This window comes from Hippocampus zosterae, chromosome 5 (assembly GCF_025434085.1).
Source record: "Hippocampus zosterae strain Florida chromosome 5, ASM2543408v3, whole genome shotgun sequence".
NCBI lineage: Eukaryota > Metazoa > Chordata > Actinopteri > Syngnathiformes > Syngnathidae > Hippocampus > Hippocampus zosterae.
The window spans coordinates 8,430,612-8,446,812 of NC_067455.1; the positions used below are offsets into that span (position 1 = coordinate 8,430,612).

Below are 16,201 nucleotides of genomic sequence, written 5' to 3' on the forward strand. Positions count from 1 at the left end.
TACATAGGAGCCTTGAGATAAATTGTTACCGTCACCAAGCTTGAAACTCAAAACATTTGCACATGAAGTCATCCTCTCCCCTATAAAATGAATGGAAATGCCATTCGGCCGTCCAGCCCGTAACCCAGAATGTTTTATCATTTGTGTGCTTTATAAAAACATTCAGTCCTAGAATCAAATGAAATCTAAAATAGTCAACGTTGAACTTTTTTTTTCCCTGTGAGGATTGTCACATTGTCTGTTTGTGTTACTTCACCGTTTTTACAATACAATACAATACAATACATGCTGATTTATATAGCGCTTTCACAACAGCGGGAGCTGTAACAAAGCGCTTAACAAAACAGTTAACATCAAGTAAAACAATAAACACAACACATAACATAAAACACGGACAGTCGTGCAGTCCTAACCACTTTTCCGTCACACGCTTTGTTGTTTGAAGCAGTTTGAGATGAAAGAGGAGAGAATCAAAGTGTCCTTTAACCAGTGGATCAGAGACGTCATGCTCAAAATGTGCACACGTCGACTACAAGCTAAGTTTCAAAGTCAACAAGAAGCTGTAGCATCCATTGACGAAAAAAGAGATTGGTTCACTTCTCCTGTCCCATGGAAATCCATTTCAATTCCAAGCGGCGACTCACGGTTCCAAATACGCATCAGCGCTCTTCGCCAACGCTCCTCTCTCCTCATCCTCAACTTCAGCGGCCATCCATCCAGCCGCACCAATGCCAACTGTCCAACAGCGCTGACATAGCCACTGAACAAATCGGGGTTGTGAAAAATGCTGCCCATTACTGGCGCAAAAAACACAAGCGCCCCAGGTCTGTCCAGCACCGACAGTCAATGGCGCCGACATTCCTCCCAATCAAAATCTGTGCTGGTACAGGCGTGCTGCCGAGAAGGCGCAACCACCAAGCACAGATACTGCTCCTTTGACGAACGTCGTGGCCAAAAAGCGCTGAAAACAGTCCATATCAGGTCCACACAATGAAACAACAAACAACATGTGACAAAACAAAAAACAAAAACAGCAAAAAAGAACAAAAAAGCAAGGCTCTTGAAGAGCACTTGCCGAAGGCTGCCTACTCGGGCGCCATCCAAATTTTTGTTCAAATTGATTCAAGCTAAAGAGCACAGCGACAACGATGCTACTTATTAGCCAATCATAGGCTTTTATATTGTTAATAATAATAATACATTTTATTTATAAGCGCCTTTCAAGACACCCAAGGACACTTTACAATAACAAAAAACACAAAACATTACGGGTTGAGCAGCGGCAGCCAAAACGCGCCAGCGTTCACTCAACATTAAGTTGTCGGACAAGTCTAAGGTAAAGTTGCTCTCTGTTTTAGGTTTATAGTTTGACAGTAAACTTCAGTTTAGAGTGGCAATAAACATCCTTCAGCCTCTTTTATGGCGGAATTCAGCACAATTTGCCAAATTTCTGTTTGGGAGTCAAAGGAAAAAACATATTTCAACAGGTCATAGCTTGAAAAAGTCACCGCTGTATTAAAAGAGAAAAAAATCTGTATGTCTCTTTGTATGATACATGTTTATTTAAAAGTGATTTAAGGATCAATGGGCTACCCATTTTGACTGGTGTGTCTTGAACGCTGATCCATGCCTGGTTGAGGATAAGTTAAGTGGCTTCAGAAGGAGAGGTTAAATGAGTGCACGCCCGTGTGTGTGTGTGCGCTCCGACTGATGTGTGGGACAGGGGCCACAGGTGAGATACCTCTAAATTACACACAAGTGGTCATTAATTATAGATGACACTTTGGTCGCATAAACGATTTCAACCTCAAATGAGGTCCGAGGGCGGCACAAATGTGTGTGCAAGTGTGTGTGTGTATATACAACGCTGGTTGATTCTTACCATGCGAGTGCGCACACACACACACACACACACACAGATTTTGGCATTGTGGTGTTACCCCATCCAGCACACGGCGGTGCTTTGATGAACACGGCTCATTATGCTAAAGAGCACCGCATGCCCAGACTTCCCTGCGCCGTCGTGAAAGGTTAACTCGGGATGGTTACACAGCACAGCCGGGGCCAGGGGGCCCGTGGGGGCCTCCCGAGAGGGTGGGGCGTCCCGGGAGGGACGCACTGAGGCCGTTAGATGTCTGAGGACCTTAAATAAAAGTCCAAATATCAAGGGGACATCAAGGCGCTGGTAAAGATCGACACTTCAGCAACACAACGGGAAGAAATCAGCTGGGTTGGTAAATTTATTTATTTATTTTTAAGCTGCCAGTAATGGCGAACAAGCGGTTAGCACGTCTGTCTCACAGTTTTTGGGGTGGGGGGTGGGGTGGGGGGACTAAGTGCTTGAATCTGGCAACCAGGAGCACTTTGTTACATTAGCGTAGCTTGATAGTGCCATAGACAGTAACGTAACTAGACCTCTCGTTAGCACCATTATGTTATTTTGGTTAAAGAGCGGCCCGCTAAGTCCAGTGGTTAGCACGTCGGATTAACAGTGCAGAGGTACCGGGTTCGATTCCAGGCCCGGCCTGTGTGGAGTTTGCATGTTCTCCCCGGCCTGCGTGGGTTTGCTCCGGGTGCTCCGGTTTCCTCCCACATTCCAAAAACATCCATGGCAGGCTGATTGAACACTCTAAATTGTCCCTAGGTGTGAGTGTGAGCGTGGATGGTTGTTCGTCTCTGTGTGCCCTGTGATTGGCTGGCAACCAATTCAGGGTGTCCCCCGCCTGCTGCCCGAAGACAGCTGGGATAGGCTCCAGCACCCCCCGCGACCCTAGTGAGGATCAAGTGGCTCGGAAGATGAATGAATGAATGAATAAATGAATGAATGAATGAATGAATGGTTAAAGAGCTAACATATCTTACAACAAGTAGCTACAGTACATATGATCGGACATTTTATTAGGGATTCATCAGGCTATGCTATACGGGATTAAAATGGCTGACGTTTTTTTTTTTTTTGGAGTCGACTATAATGATAATGCTGCAATTTGTAGTGTTGTGTTATGATGCTCGTTGGTGCGTGTTGGCATATGAAAAATGTTTTTGTCATCAAATACCCAGGCATGATTGGACATTATTTGGCGACTAAGATGCCGCTGCTCTGAAAACCTTTTCTGCTTATTTCTATTCACTTTGAATGACAGAATTTGTTAAAGAAAGTTGTTTTTTTTTTTTTTTGCATGGGCATATTCAGCATACATTTCATGAAGCACTCCTTGATGTAAACGAAATGTAAACAGAAAAGTTGGTCGATTTTTAGGTCTGAATCACTCCTGCCGCTGGAGCCGCAGCCAGATGACACCTTGGAAATTCTGTCAACACCTGACATGTTGCTATAGTAGCCAGATGGGTGCTAACCCAAAGAAGGGTTAACGATACGAGCCACAGTCTCATAACGAGGGGGCTGTTGGGGAGAAAGCTGGAAATTGGCTGTCTCCAGAAAAGTGCTTATTGGGCCAAGTTGAAAGGAAACTGCTCAGATCCACAACCCAAACACGAAGCATGATAAAAGCAGGATATGGATAAGGCTAAGCAGCTGTCTGCATTGTTTTTTTTTGAGCCTCTAAAAATTAAGGTAAGCAATGTACTTATTCATAAAATAATGCTATGCTTGTAATGGTACTCCTCCAGCCAGCTAAGCGAATGAGGACTGCGTGCTCATGGTTGCATGGCTTTCCTACATTTAAGGCCCTTTTGGAGATATCAATCGGCACAAAAGAGGGTGGCCATTCCTATGATTCCAGGACGCATGGAAAAAGTCTCAATGACGTGAACTGAACAGGAAGTCGGCCATTTTAATTTGCCATGAAACATCAAACGGTCATGACCTCAAAGCAGATTTAAAGTTTGGAATCAAATAAAATCGACCCACACACGTTTCACTGATCAACACAAAATTGGGTGGCCATAACAGCACGCAAAAAAAAAAAAAAAGTCTCATTGACCCATGCCTACGATCGAAGAGGAAGTTAGCCATTTTGAGATAATTCTAGGGTTTATACTTTGAAAACCTCCTACCAGGGAATTTGTGGAAGACAAAACTATGTTGTCGTTTTAAAAGGGAAGTCAACTCAAGATGTCATATGACCAAACAGGTGAGCCGTGATTGGTCGTTACCGGAGCCCTGTGATGTCATTTGCAGTCGACACCAAGTGGCAACATGGCCGCCCCCCTGAGATGGATAAAAATGGGTGCATTTTGTTCGTTAATTCATGTTAAACAAAAGCAATATTGATCAGAATGCTGTGCTTAGATTAGTGAGAGCACATAGAATGCATTATAGTTCATATTTTAAACATGATAGTCCATATTTTAAACTTGACTTCCCCTTTAAATACACATAACGTATTTATGTACTTTTGTGTTGTGTTCAGTTTGACACAAAACTTCCACTGTGAGTGACATTATACAAACAGACTCTTTTTTCTAACTGCTTGTTGTGAAATAAGTTGAGTTCACTGCCACTGTACACAATTTTTGCTCGCAAGCAAAAATAATTGGCCGAAAGACAGCACCTATGAGAAAACCCGTATCCAAAAAAAAAAAAGGTATCGCAAGGCAATCGCTGTAGCTAAAAATGCGAGGCATTTGACTGACTGGAAGGTTAAACAGCGGTGCCGAAACAAAGCGTTAATTAATTCATAGTGACACACTGAATGTCTCCGAGGTTCAATCTTTACGAACCTGCCTATGTCTTGATTCTCCTGCCATCCTTCCTTTTCCCCTCCGAGTTACAGATTAGCGCGTAATTACATTAAGAATCAGCAAAAAATGTCGGATGACTGTGGGAGGGCGGTTAGATTTTCAAGAAGGCAGTGGAGGAGTACAGGCGTCGAAAGCAGCAGAAGGAGGAGGAGGCCCGACCTTCGTCACGGGCCGGCTGATTGTCTGCTTTTAATCCTCGACCTCATTATCACCTCCAGGTCCGGCAGTGGCAGTAAATGAATCTATCTGCCGAGTGTCAAATCTTCACACCTTCGCTCTGGTAATCACCCCAAGGTGCAAATACACAAGATGGATAGGGCGCGAGGAGCCGAGGGAGGGGGAGGGGATGCTGGGAAGCAATGTGAGACCCCGACATTCCATCAAGAAAATATCCTCTGTTCATAATTAAGGCAATTGTCCCGATGTTGTTTTGGCAGTTAAAGATCATTAAATATTCAGTTTCTCAAAGGTCAAACCACTGAAAAAAATGTATACATGTGACACTTATGGGAGAAGCACATGAAATACTGTCATCGTATTTGAATGTTACATTATTTTTGATACTTCTGGATGTAAATGTGCGTTTTTTTTTTTCCTTCCCAAATGATACAGTGCCACAATGTAGTTGCGGTTTGCCTTGGAGTGCCGTTATGAATTTTGCGAAACCATATCAATGTTTAATCACCTCCACATATTGCATATAGAGTGCACAACAAATTGATGGAAGTTTTTAAATTTGAAGTCAAGAATAATGACTGTTATTGTGGATTACATATGACAATTTGAAATTTTTGGCTCCCCCGCACCCTGCCCACCACCTTTTCCAGCTACTCCCCTCAGGGCAGGCGCTACAAATCCATGCGCACCAAATCCAGCAGACACTTATACAGCTTCTTCCCTCTAGCCTTTAACACCCTAAACAATCACTGACGTAGTCACTCTTCTTGTACAACAAATACTGCTACTGGTCACTCTAAAATGGTTCAATGATTTTCTACACCAACTGTACAACTGTTAGAGTATTGTATTCCACTGATCACTTTAGCTCTGCTTGATACTTTGCATATTGTCTCACAGTTGTCACTGGGTGGTACCACCGCACTACAGTTCACTTACATTACGAACGGCCTTCCACACCTATTTGTCATGTCCTTGTTTATGATGATACTAATGCAGCGTGTTATACCGGAGACAAATTCCATGTGTGTTCTACATACTTGGCCAATAAAGATGGTTCTGATTCTGATTTTGGTTCAGACTTTAGCAAGCATCATGGTCATGCTTGATTTGCTTTCGTGGGCCACATGAAATGATGTGGTGGGCCAGATCTGGCACCCGAGCCTTGACTTTGACACCGGTGCTCTACACAGCATCTGACAGCGTTTGTATTTTTCCTTTTCAAAGCGGTCCAAGGAAACGCATCAAAGTTCACATTTTTTGAACTTTTATTTTGTACTGGAAGCTCCCAAGAAAGCTTCCTACTGTTTTCACGTTTTGGATTTTATTTTCAAGACTAAACAATTGGATTCATTGTCACATAACGTGACGGCATATTAGAAAGCATGCATTTTATTTTTTAAAAAAAGGTTTAAAAATAAAAATATATTTTCTTTATATTTCGGCAATAAACGGCAAACGGAAAAATTGGAAATATACGACTAATTTTTTTAAAAAACCTCATCCTCCGGGGTAATTTTCCTTCTTCCATTTAATTTAGCCAACGCGTATGGAAATTCAAACAACCGCATCCCTGTTGTTTCCACACCATTTTACGAGACCTCCGTGAAAAATTATTGAGGTATTTTAAGAAAATGATTCTGTCTGTTATTTGAATCCCGTTAATAATTCACACGGGCGAATGGCTTTAGGATCACTCTATTACACACTATCCTTCCCACTTCAATAATGCATGCTGATAGTTCCACAAGGTAGCAGAGATTTTTGTTAGATTTGTCCACGGGGCTTGTGACCATTGGAAGTATCGCAACTTATCACAGACGGAGGGGGAAAAAAAAATGTCAAAAGTCATTTGGCTAAGAGGTGCAGGAAGTTGACAAAGCAACAAGCACAAAGTGAGCTTTTGGAGATGTCAAGTGGTTTTTTTTGCGACAATAAAAATAATTCATAATTCATTATTTGGCAAAAAAAATGTCACGTGTCCAATACAACAGCAAGTACAGCGTATCTCCAAATACTGCCTGGAGATACATTATATATATATATATATATATATATATATATATATATATATGTGTGTGTGTGTGTGTGTGTGTGTGTGTGTGTGTTTATTTATTTATTTATTTATTTTGATTGGGAGGTACGGGTAACTGTATTTTTGCTTTCTTGAAGATTAGCTGACACTGTGCGTCGTCACTTTCTAATGTCATCAAGCAACTCCAAATGTTTGCGAATTTTTCTGCAAAACAACAATAAAACAGTTTCTGTGTTTGAGATTAGCAACAATATACATTATTCCTGTCATATATAAAAACACGCGTCTCCAAATTTGGTGAGTTTCTCTTCAAAACCAAAAACCTTTTTCTTTGTGTTTCATATAAAAAAAATGCAGATGCATGCTTTTTTTTTTTAACAGTAACATTACTATACTGCATATTGTCACCAGCAAATGAAAAAAGCTTTGAAAGATGTGCCGAATAAAGAAACATACTGATGACACCAACAAAGACATAATAAAATGCAACATTGCACGACATTTGATCCAACTTCGCATCTCTGGAGAATGAGTGCCAGGAGGACGTCGCATGGCTAAATGGCGCACCAGGAGCAGGCTAACATATGCTAACGAGCACAAATGAGATTATTAGGAGGCGGCGTGTCATCGCTCTGACTGATCCACCATGTCAAACTAGCCAAGCCAATTCAATTAGGGCCTAGATGACTCCCTGGCTCTAGTGGAGACGTATGGCGCAGACGTTAAATATTGATGGAAACATACTCGAGATGCCACATTTGTCCGTGTGCGAAAGGTGAACATGTCTCCTGCAGCTCATCACAAAGGCTAAATATGAGAAGCGTCCATTTGTCATCTCAGTGAAGATGCTAAACAGCGAAGAGGGAGGGAGGACACACGTGACGATCCACTGGGTTAATTACGTTCAAAATGACACCCTGCTCTTACCTATTATTCCCCAGACCACACACACAGTGAAAAATTTTGGGGGTACGGGGAGGGGGTTTCCTATTATCACCTGTGGTAGAGATCATTCATGTCATTGGCCTAATGTCTGAGAAACATACAGATTTTTATATCTAATAACAAAGGGCACCTTTCGACCAACAGCTCGCTAATCTTAGCTCCAGAGATCTTCAAACATGTCATCAGTAACCTCTCACGTCAACATTTCTGAGCAAAATTCTCAAGGACCTCTTGTAATATAGCAACGGGGTGAAAATTCTCCATACAAGCAGCAATGATTTAAACGATGCCAATAGAAAACCATTTGACGTCGATTTTTAGGTGGGCAAGGCAGTTGCACAAATTGCACATGCCAGAAACTGCCGTAGCGCTCAAGAGCTGATGCTGAACAATTTCGAATAAAATAAATATAGAGGAGGCAAACGTCGTTTTGGGAATGGTGTCATGGACAATGTGGAAGAATGAAAAATGTGGGAGTCTGGGGAAGGTTAGAAAAAAAACAAAAGACATATTGCCTACCTGCTGTTAAATTTCTCCGGGTGCTTCTCCCTCATCACGTGGAAACGATGTGCGATGGAGGCGTCCTGCAAAGTGAAATTTAGATGCTGCATTAAGTCGGCATCGAATCCTGCATCTCTGCACTGTGAGGCCGACATGCAGTTAACTACCACATACATATGTGCGCACACACACACATACACACACACACACACACACACACACACACACACACACACACACACACACACTGCACTTCGGAGTATAAGGCGCACCTTCAATGAATTTTAAAACAGTTTTCATATACAGGGCGCACCGCATTATAAGGCTCACAGACAATAGTGGCTGTGGTTGCAGTATGCATCCACTAGATGGAGCTACGCTAAAGTGAATATCATAAAATACAGCTTTATTTATACTGACTTTCACAACCCTTGCAGCTTTAACAAAGTAAATCAAGTAAAAACTACCAAGAAGAAGTGCAGTGAATCATCAACTTATTGTTGCAAATTGTGTGATTATGGATCTCCTCATTCTAATATTTACGGCAACTTCTTGCTCATTAACAGAGCACCACGTGGCGTGTGCTAAGACCGCGGTGTGAGGAGAGGTGGAGCGCTATTGACAAGGAGAGGCCTGATGATGGAGGCAGCTAATTAACCAAACACACATCGCCGATAATCACAGCTCCAGGTGGCTACAGACACCGTGGAAACCGTCCCCCCCTTCCCTTCCACAACATCTTCTCCTCTGACACTCTTGACCACCCTCTCACCCTCTTTCGCAGCCTCCAGGGCAGAAGCCGTAGACGAGAGGCGGAAAAAAGTGTGAAGGGGTTTTTTTTTCTTCTTTTTTTAAACATAGCATATGTTAGAGAAGCGTGACTGACACAGACACTTCAGTTGCATCTTAACACCACGCCGTCTGCTTGGACCATTTAAGAAACCAAACTTTGAGCGTGGAGTTCATTTGCAAGTTTACTTGTTGGTAGATTTTGATCAAAAGCAGTGAATCTTCTGCTGGGATGTCACACAATTTAATAAGTAATCTCTCGGTGAGTATGAGGAAGCCAAATTGAAGACTTTCTAGACTTATCTTGCCAAGTTTATTCCTTTCCAGAAAGAGACTAAATGATATCTGCTTTAAATGAAACCTTCCTGCTATGTGCTCTGAATAAACACAGATAATTTTCTCGTCCCTTTGTTGGCAAGAGATATTGAATGTTGCGGGCTTCTCCATTGTGTCATATTCTACCTGCGCACCAAGCATGAATTCGGACGCATCATGACTTACGGACAACGTGGCACTCGATTAAACTGCATTGTGTTGCTTTGAACATTCTGCCGGTTTATTGGGAACAACAATTTTTGTGTGTTGTCATATCACGACCAGCTAGTAGCCGGAAGAGCAATTTTTTTTTCACCACTAAAAATACATTCGCACACCAACAAGAGCACAAATCTCAATCAAGTTGTTTATTTGATCTCTTGTGTACGTCTGCAATATTGTAAACAGTGAAATCCGGCGATTGATTGGAAAGGGAAGAAAATAACGTCTCTCGAAGAAAGTCAGCGTTTGACTTCCTGGGAACCGCCCATTATCGCATATTTCTGCTTCTCTCATAGGACCTTGATTCGGTGTTTGGTGAGCCATCTCTACAATTTTCAACATGAGATCTGCAATAAAATGTGAATTTATTTGAAGGTTTTAACGGATCTAAACGCGGGGTGGTAATAATCACGGACGAAGCTGTACAACATCTTTGGGATATTGGATTATATAATATGTACTTTGCCTCACTAAAGGTGAGGAAACACGGATCCAGAAGTCGAGGGAAGTTTGGGACAGAGTCTACATAGCGGAAGTAGATTTTTATCCCATAAAAATAACCATTCATCCATCGAGCATCCATTTTGAATAGCGCTTGTGCTGTAGAGTCTGTGCTAGCTGACGTTGGGCAAGAGGAGTTCGAACCACAAGCTCAGAATTGGTCGATTGTTCTATTTACACATCCACCATGCTGCCCAAATATACCAAATCTAAGCACTTTGTTCAGGTAGTTGAAACATCATGGTGCTCTTAAAATCATTACTGCTGGTGTAAAGTCCCTGCGATGGAAAGGTTTAGCCCCGCAGAGGCCGGGCGATGGCATCCGTGCGGGTTTGGCTCAGCAGCTTGACCTCCTTAAGTCGCCGCGGTGAAGCTTTTGGTGTTGCTTGTCAACGCCTCAACCCAAAGGGGAGGCAACTAACTTGCTGACTACCTCCCTCCCGGCTGGCTACTCTTGTCCTGTTTGTAAGAGAATCAAGTTCCCTCAGATACATCCATCATCTCACCTCTCCGTCTGCTGCGTCCGCAGGGAATCAGCCAAAACACTTCTTTTGGTCTTTTTGAGGAGACATCAAGAAGAAAAAGAGGTGCCATTGATTTTTTTTTTGGTCTTCCTCTTTTGGCTTCTGCTAAGTTTGTGCACTAGCAGGGGGTCCTCCTCGTGTTTCAATCGTGCCACTCAAAAAGGAGGGGTGGATCAAAACACATTGTTGGAAAGGAGGAGGAGGAGGTGACAGAGGAAAGGGGGAGTTGAGCGGAACAAGCCCCCTTCAAAAAAAGTTTGCGGGAACTCGTTTTCCGTATTCCTCACAATTGTTATCGAGCCAGACAGCTTTGCTGAGTTCAGCCTCTTTTTTCAAAGACCTTGCCAGCATTTTGTGGCCGACACTTAGAAGTGTGAATTAAAGGAAACGTCAGCGTCCTCACTTGATTACTTTAAGCTTCGCTGTACCGGCTACATTCCATCCATCCTTTCATTCATTTTCAACACCGCTTATTCTGAACAGGGTCGTGGTGGTGCACCTTATACTGTATAAGGAAGGTTTGAATGGTAAAGAAGTTGTATTGACTGCATTTATTTTAACATTTTGTTTCACATCAAAGAAATAAGTTCTCGCTGGTTAGCACATGGGTGGTTATCACAAAGTATGGTGTATTTTAGCTAGCTAGCTAGCTAGCTAGGTAGATAGCAATTGTAAGATGAAGTACTCATGAGTTACGGAACCAGTGTACCAAGAACTAAAAGATCCTGACACATTACAGTCACCTGCGACACTGCCCAAAAATAATTACTAATGTAAAATTGTGTCGGGCGAATTAACGTGGGACATGTGTAATGTCCTCACATAACTCAAGATTCAGCCCAATTAGAAGCAGGGCCCCGGCACTTTCATGTGCCTTTCATGTGGGGAGAGTAATGTCCGCCGAAAGGAACGCGGCGCGGTCATTAGGCCGACTGACTGCATTATGCTAGCGTAGTGCATGCCCTGATTAGTTCTGTCTCTCAGCCCTGATTGAAATCATTAAATGTCATGTTGAATCTGGGGAAAAAAAGATGGTTACTTCTCTTAATCTATCCATCTAGCTAGCTAGCTAGCTTTTGTGTTTAAAGTGTATATAAAAAGTCACTAGCTCCTTTTGGTTTGTAAAAAAACTTGGATATCCTTTTTGTGGACACAAAAGTGTGTATAATATGTCCTTCAACTTCACGTGGCACAACTTTACTACAGCGTGATGAAGCTACATGGTTAGCACTGCCAAATGCTGATCTTTTGATTTGGGCGGTTTCATTATAGAAACAATCTACTTTCCATCAACATAATCTCTGAAGTAATTATTAGCTTGACTTGTCGTGTAATCTTTACTTTCGCCTACCGCATCCCTCGAAAAACATTATGGAAAATGTGTCAGAAAATATATGACACTCTAAATCTATAGAGAGCTCAAAGTCTTCTTAATCCTCAACAAACAACTTCATTTGTTAACATCACGCTTACTGGCTGATGCTGCGCAATTTATAATGACTATCGAAGCAAAAGTGAAGACAGACGCAAATAATTTGCATTATAGATGGTAATTGGTTTGAATCGGCGAACTATCAATCTAGTCCATTGTATTGTTCGCACTTGTATTAGAATACAGGTTTTGGAGCCCCTGGCCGTCACCAAGAAAAAATATATATATAACATCTGAATCTGCGACTCACCACGCCAATGGAGAAGTAGTTGTTGATGATGCTGTACGGCACCGGGTCGCCCCGCTCGTCCTTGTCGGTGGCCGTGACGTCGATCTTCCAGCGGTCCAGCATTACCTCGCTACTGTTCTCAATGTCACGCAGGATCTTGAGCAGGCTCTCACCCTCGTAGCCTTCGTGAAAGGGAAAGGTCACAGTGCTTATCCTTCAGCCCAAGTTTGATAAAATTCTGATAACTGAACGTTATAAATAGCCGAGATGAGAAAGACACTGACTGTGCTGGAAATCATATCATCATTCCACATTCGCTTCACACTACATAAGAATTTTTATACAGTGAACTTTATTGTTGACTAAAAATGACACTAAAATTAGGGAATGAGTGAATGATTCCGAACACAACAACTGCATTCAAAGTTATTCATCATTCACTCCTTGCTAATCTCTGCACTGGGATTTTTTATATTGTGTATTGTATACGATAGTTGACTTATCAGTCAAATAAATATAGTTTTGGCCGACTACTGGTGCACCTTTAATTGCATTATTGTTGTGACGAAATTACAACGTAGTGGATATTGGTAATCGGAATCCAAATGTTAATTGCCATTGACGAACATACACATCAAGAATGCTTTTCAATTGGTAGGCGTTGATGAGTGTCTCGCCTCGTTTTTTCGTGAATCTCAAGTTTGTAAACCATTATAATAACAAACAGATCCTTGTCAATGGTCATGTTCTATAGCTCTGGATTTGAGATCAACAGCTTTTTGATATTTGAACCGCATTACAAAATGGCTACCTCACCGTACGTGTCACAATAAAGCGGATAAGGACTAATTTCCACCAAAGCTAATGTTTTCTTACTGAGCTCACCAGCTTCTGCCACCTCTTATGTAATCGGTACATAAAATGTGATTCTTGCACAAACGAATCTAAACCGTGGCTTTGTTTCTCTTCCAGTACCTCCTCCCCAGCGCAGACATCTGGCCAGATCATTTCCTGTGCCGAGCGGAAGTACACATACTGGTGGGTTCCGGTCCAAGTTGGCCTTGTCTAGAAAATGAGAGACGGAGTTACAACTCTGGCAATCAATCAGAGCAAAGTGAGAGAAAGGACAAAAAAAAAAAGAAATCAATTTAGAGCACTGCTCTGGTGCTAGTTAACGTAAACAACATGGTGGTCTATTTCCAAAGGCACGTTTTGTCCAACAGCCATTCCCTCTTATTACCTTGCTCTTGTTTTGATTGATAAAAAATTGAGGCAATTTTATTTATTTTTTTTTTTTGCTGGCTGTTCAAGATAAGACGTAGTCGTGGCCAAATAAAAACAAGCGGGCAATTCTTTCGTGTTCTTTCTATATTTTCTTTCAAATGGTCCAAATAATGACTAATATGCTGTTTCATCATCCCATTTTACCACCCTCGAACACGCACGCTCGCGTGTAATGAAAGCGTTTACATACACGCCAACTGTGTTTCTACTTCTAGTCAATAATGATGCGAGCTTCGAAAACTGATTTAAAAAGAAAAAGAGTGTTGAAGCAGGTGTATGTTGTCAAAGAGGGGCATAAATGACAGCCCGGTAAATCGCTGGAAATGGTTGAAAGGGTTCTGTACCAATAAAGTCAAGGATCCAGCCCACTGTCCCATCCCCTCCGCAGGCCAGCACCCGGAAATCGGGAACATCTCGGAAGAAATTCAACCTGCGAGGGACGAGTAAAGCTTGTTACAGTTGTTGTTTTACACAGTAATAGAAGAGCTTGAATGACCTCCGCCGAAGCCGTACAGCGACGCGATGCTCTAGTGGCGTTCATCATTCCTTGAAATAATGTCGCCGTAAAGGATTATGGGTAATACCGCCTTTCTTTTCATAAATGTTGATCAGGAACAGTCTTTGCTTTAAGTGCCTCGGGGCACCTTTCACAAGCCTTTTTAGAATTCCAACAACCTGACCTCAAAGCACCTTTGGATCATTTTGTCGCGATAAGAAAGGAAAGTCCCTCAGTATACTGTATAACAAAATCTGAAGAAGCACAGAGTGTCTTGTCTGTTGCAGGCTTCAGGAGAACAATTTTTGATTAAGTTCCGTCATTTTATGACTAATAAAGTAAATGAATTGCATATTATTTCAAAACTTTTATGAGCATTTTAAAGCAGATTCATAGTCAGTGATACAGGTGATTTGGCCGAAACATCAGAACCTTGATGAGTACTCGCCACTCCGCTGCGCCCCTTCTAATAATAATAATAAAATTGCCGATCACTCATCTGCTGCCTGGTGCAGGGCTAATTGGATCACAACGGCCAATGTTCAGTTGGACGTCTTCCGTTCCTTCACAATAACAAAGCGCTAACTGAATGAAAGCTCGCATGGCGGCTAAATGACTCGCTCAATTACACCCCGACTGGGACGGGCAAACCGCATTAAAGAGGCAAACAGACGGCCGCGCACATGAAAGGCAACTTTGGGTCCATTGAAAGAACAAGAAGCAAACACTTCATTTGCGCTTATTGCGTTAGCCAGGGAGCTAATTGACAGCAGCAGGGTGTGCGCCCGGCCAGCAGCGTCCACTTCGCTAATGCGGCAGAGAAAATATGAACCAGGGTGCAGCGGCGCGAGGTCACTGGGAAATTTCTGGGATTTGAGAGGGAACAGATTTTGGGCGGGTAACGGAAGACGAAGGCGACGACTCAGCCTCCCTTTTGCTTGCGGCGTGTGCCGCTCAGCTTTTATTCCTGATAAAGGCAGCGAGGCTCAGCTAATCGAAACCAAACAATGTAGCGGCAGGCACGACAGCGGCGCTGACGCTAGATGCCGAAGGCCAAGAGGGGAAACCCGACGCTGGGAAATCAAACATTCCCGAGCTTAATCACAGACGGACGTCGTCTGGAAACGTCATACTGGCCGCTCGTCTAGACGCTCATCTGTATGCCAGATCACATGTCGTCTCAAAGATGCGCATAAGCACCGAAGGCCTCTCACGCATGCAATTCTGGTTATTACGCATGAGCAATGCAAAATGGCACTGAATTTGTCAACAGGTAATAATAAGCAGACAAGATTTGAAGTGCGTTCTCCCCGCAACGCTTTTTCCTGTCCCGCCTTTTCCAAATTTAGAAGTAAAATGTGGCTTCGTTTGGCTCCCAGAAGAAGCCAATGTGTCAGAAGAAAGGTTCTTTGACGCTTATAATTCGATTCTGGAATCCTTCTTCTTTAAAGAATAACATTTTGTACTGCCGAATGGTGAAAATGTTCTTAAAACTATTTTTGTGGGGATGACTTCCCCCAGGATGCCCCCCCCCCCCCCAAAAAAGCACTTCAGAATTAACATTACATTATGGAGGTCAGACTGAAACAACATGGACCTTCACGTCATGAGTTTCCAATCAAACAAGACGGACGTCAAGATGTTTAGGTCGTGTCATCTTTAGGTCTTCCTTAGCGGAGGTCCGTGACTATTTGGCTGAAGTACTTACCCTGGCATGGGTCCATTCTTAGCCAGGTTGTACACCTGTCTCGGGTTTAGGAGGTACTGGAACTTCCTGTAGATCCTGCAAAAGTGCCACATAACCAAATAAGGCAACAACAACAAGTTCCTGTTGAAATGCTGTGTGACCAAATAAGGCCATGTTACTCTAAACTCTCAGTAGAAATTTCACATTAACCAAATTAAGGCAACAAACAAGGTTGCCACCTTTCAAATCTGAAAATAAGCGTTACGGCAAAACCACGGCAGCGGAAGATATTCGAAGTGTTGGCTCCCCAAAACCCTGAAATGCAGATAAATCACTTTTTCAAAAAAATATGAAAACCCC

At 42.6% G+C, this 16,201-nt stretch overlaps 1 protein-coding gene across 2 annotated transcripts in view; it reads right to left on the bottom strand.

The window, feature by feature from the left end:
* dgkb (diacylglycerol kinase, beta) overlaps positions 1-16,201 on the bottom strand; it is a 55,082-nt gene that overhangs the window by 14,567 nt on the left and 24,314 nt on the right. For both annotated transcript variants that reach the window (XM_052065866.1, XM_052065868.1), the window contains exons 16-20: positions 15,863-15,937; positions 14,003-14,088; positions 13,350-13,439; positions 12,396-12,556; positions 8,381-8,445 (exon numbers count right to left, since the gene is read on the bottom strand). In XM_052065866.1, coding sequence (XP_051921826.1) covers positions 8,381-8,445; positions 12,396-12,556; positions 13,350-13,439; positions 14,003-14,088; positions 15,863-15,937 — 477 coding nt within the window. The remainder of the gene's footprint in view (positions 1-8,380; positions 8,446-12,395; positions 12,557-13,349; positions 13,440-14,002; positions 14,089-15,862; positions 15,938-16,201) is intronic.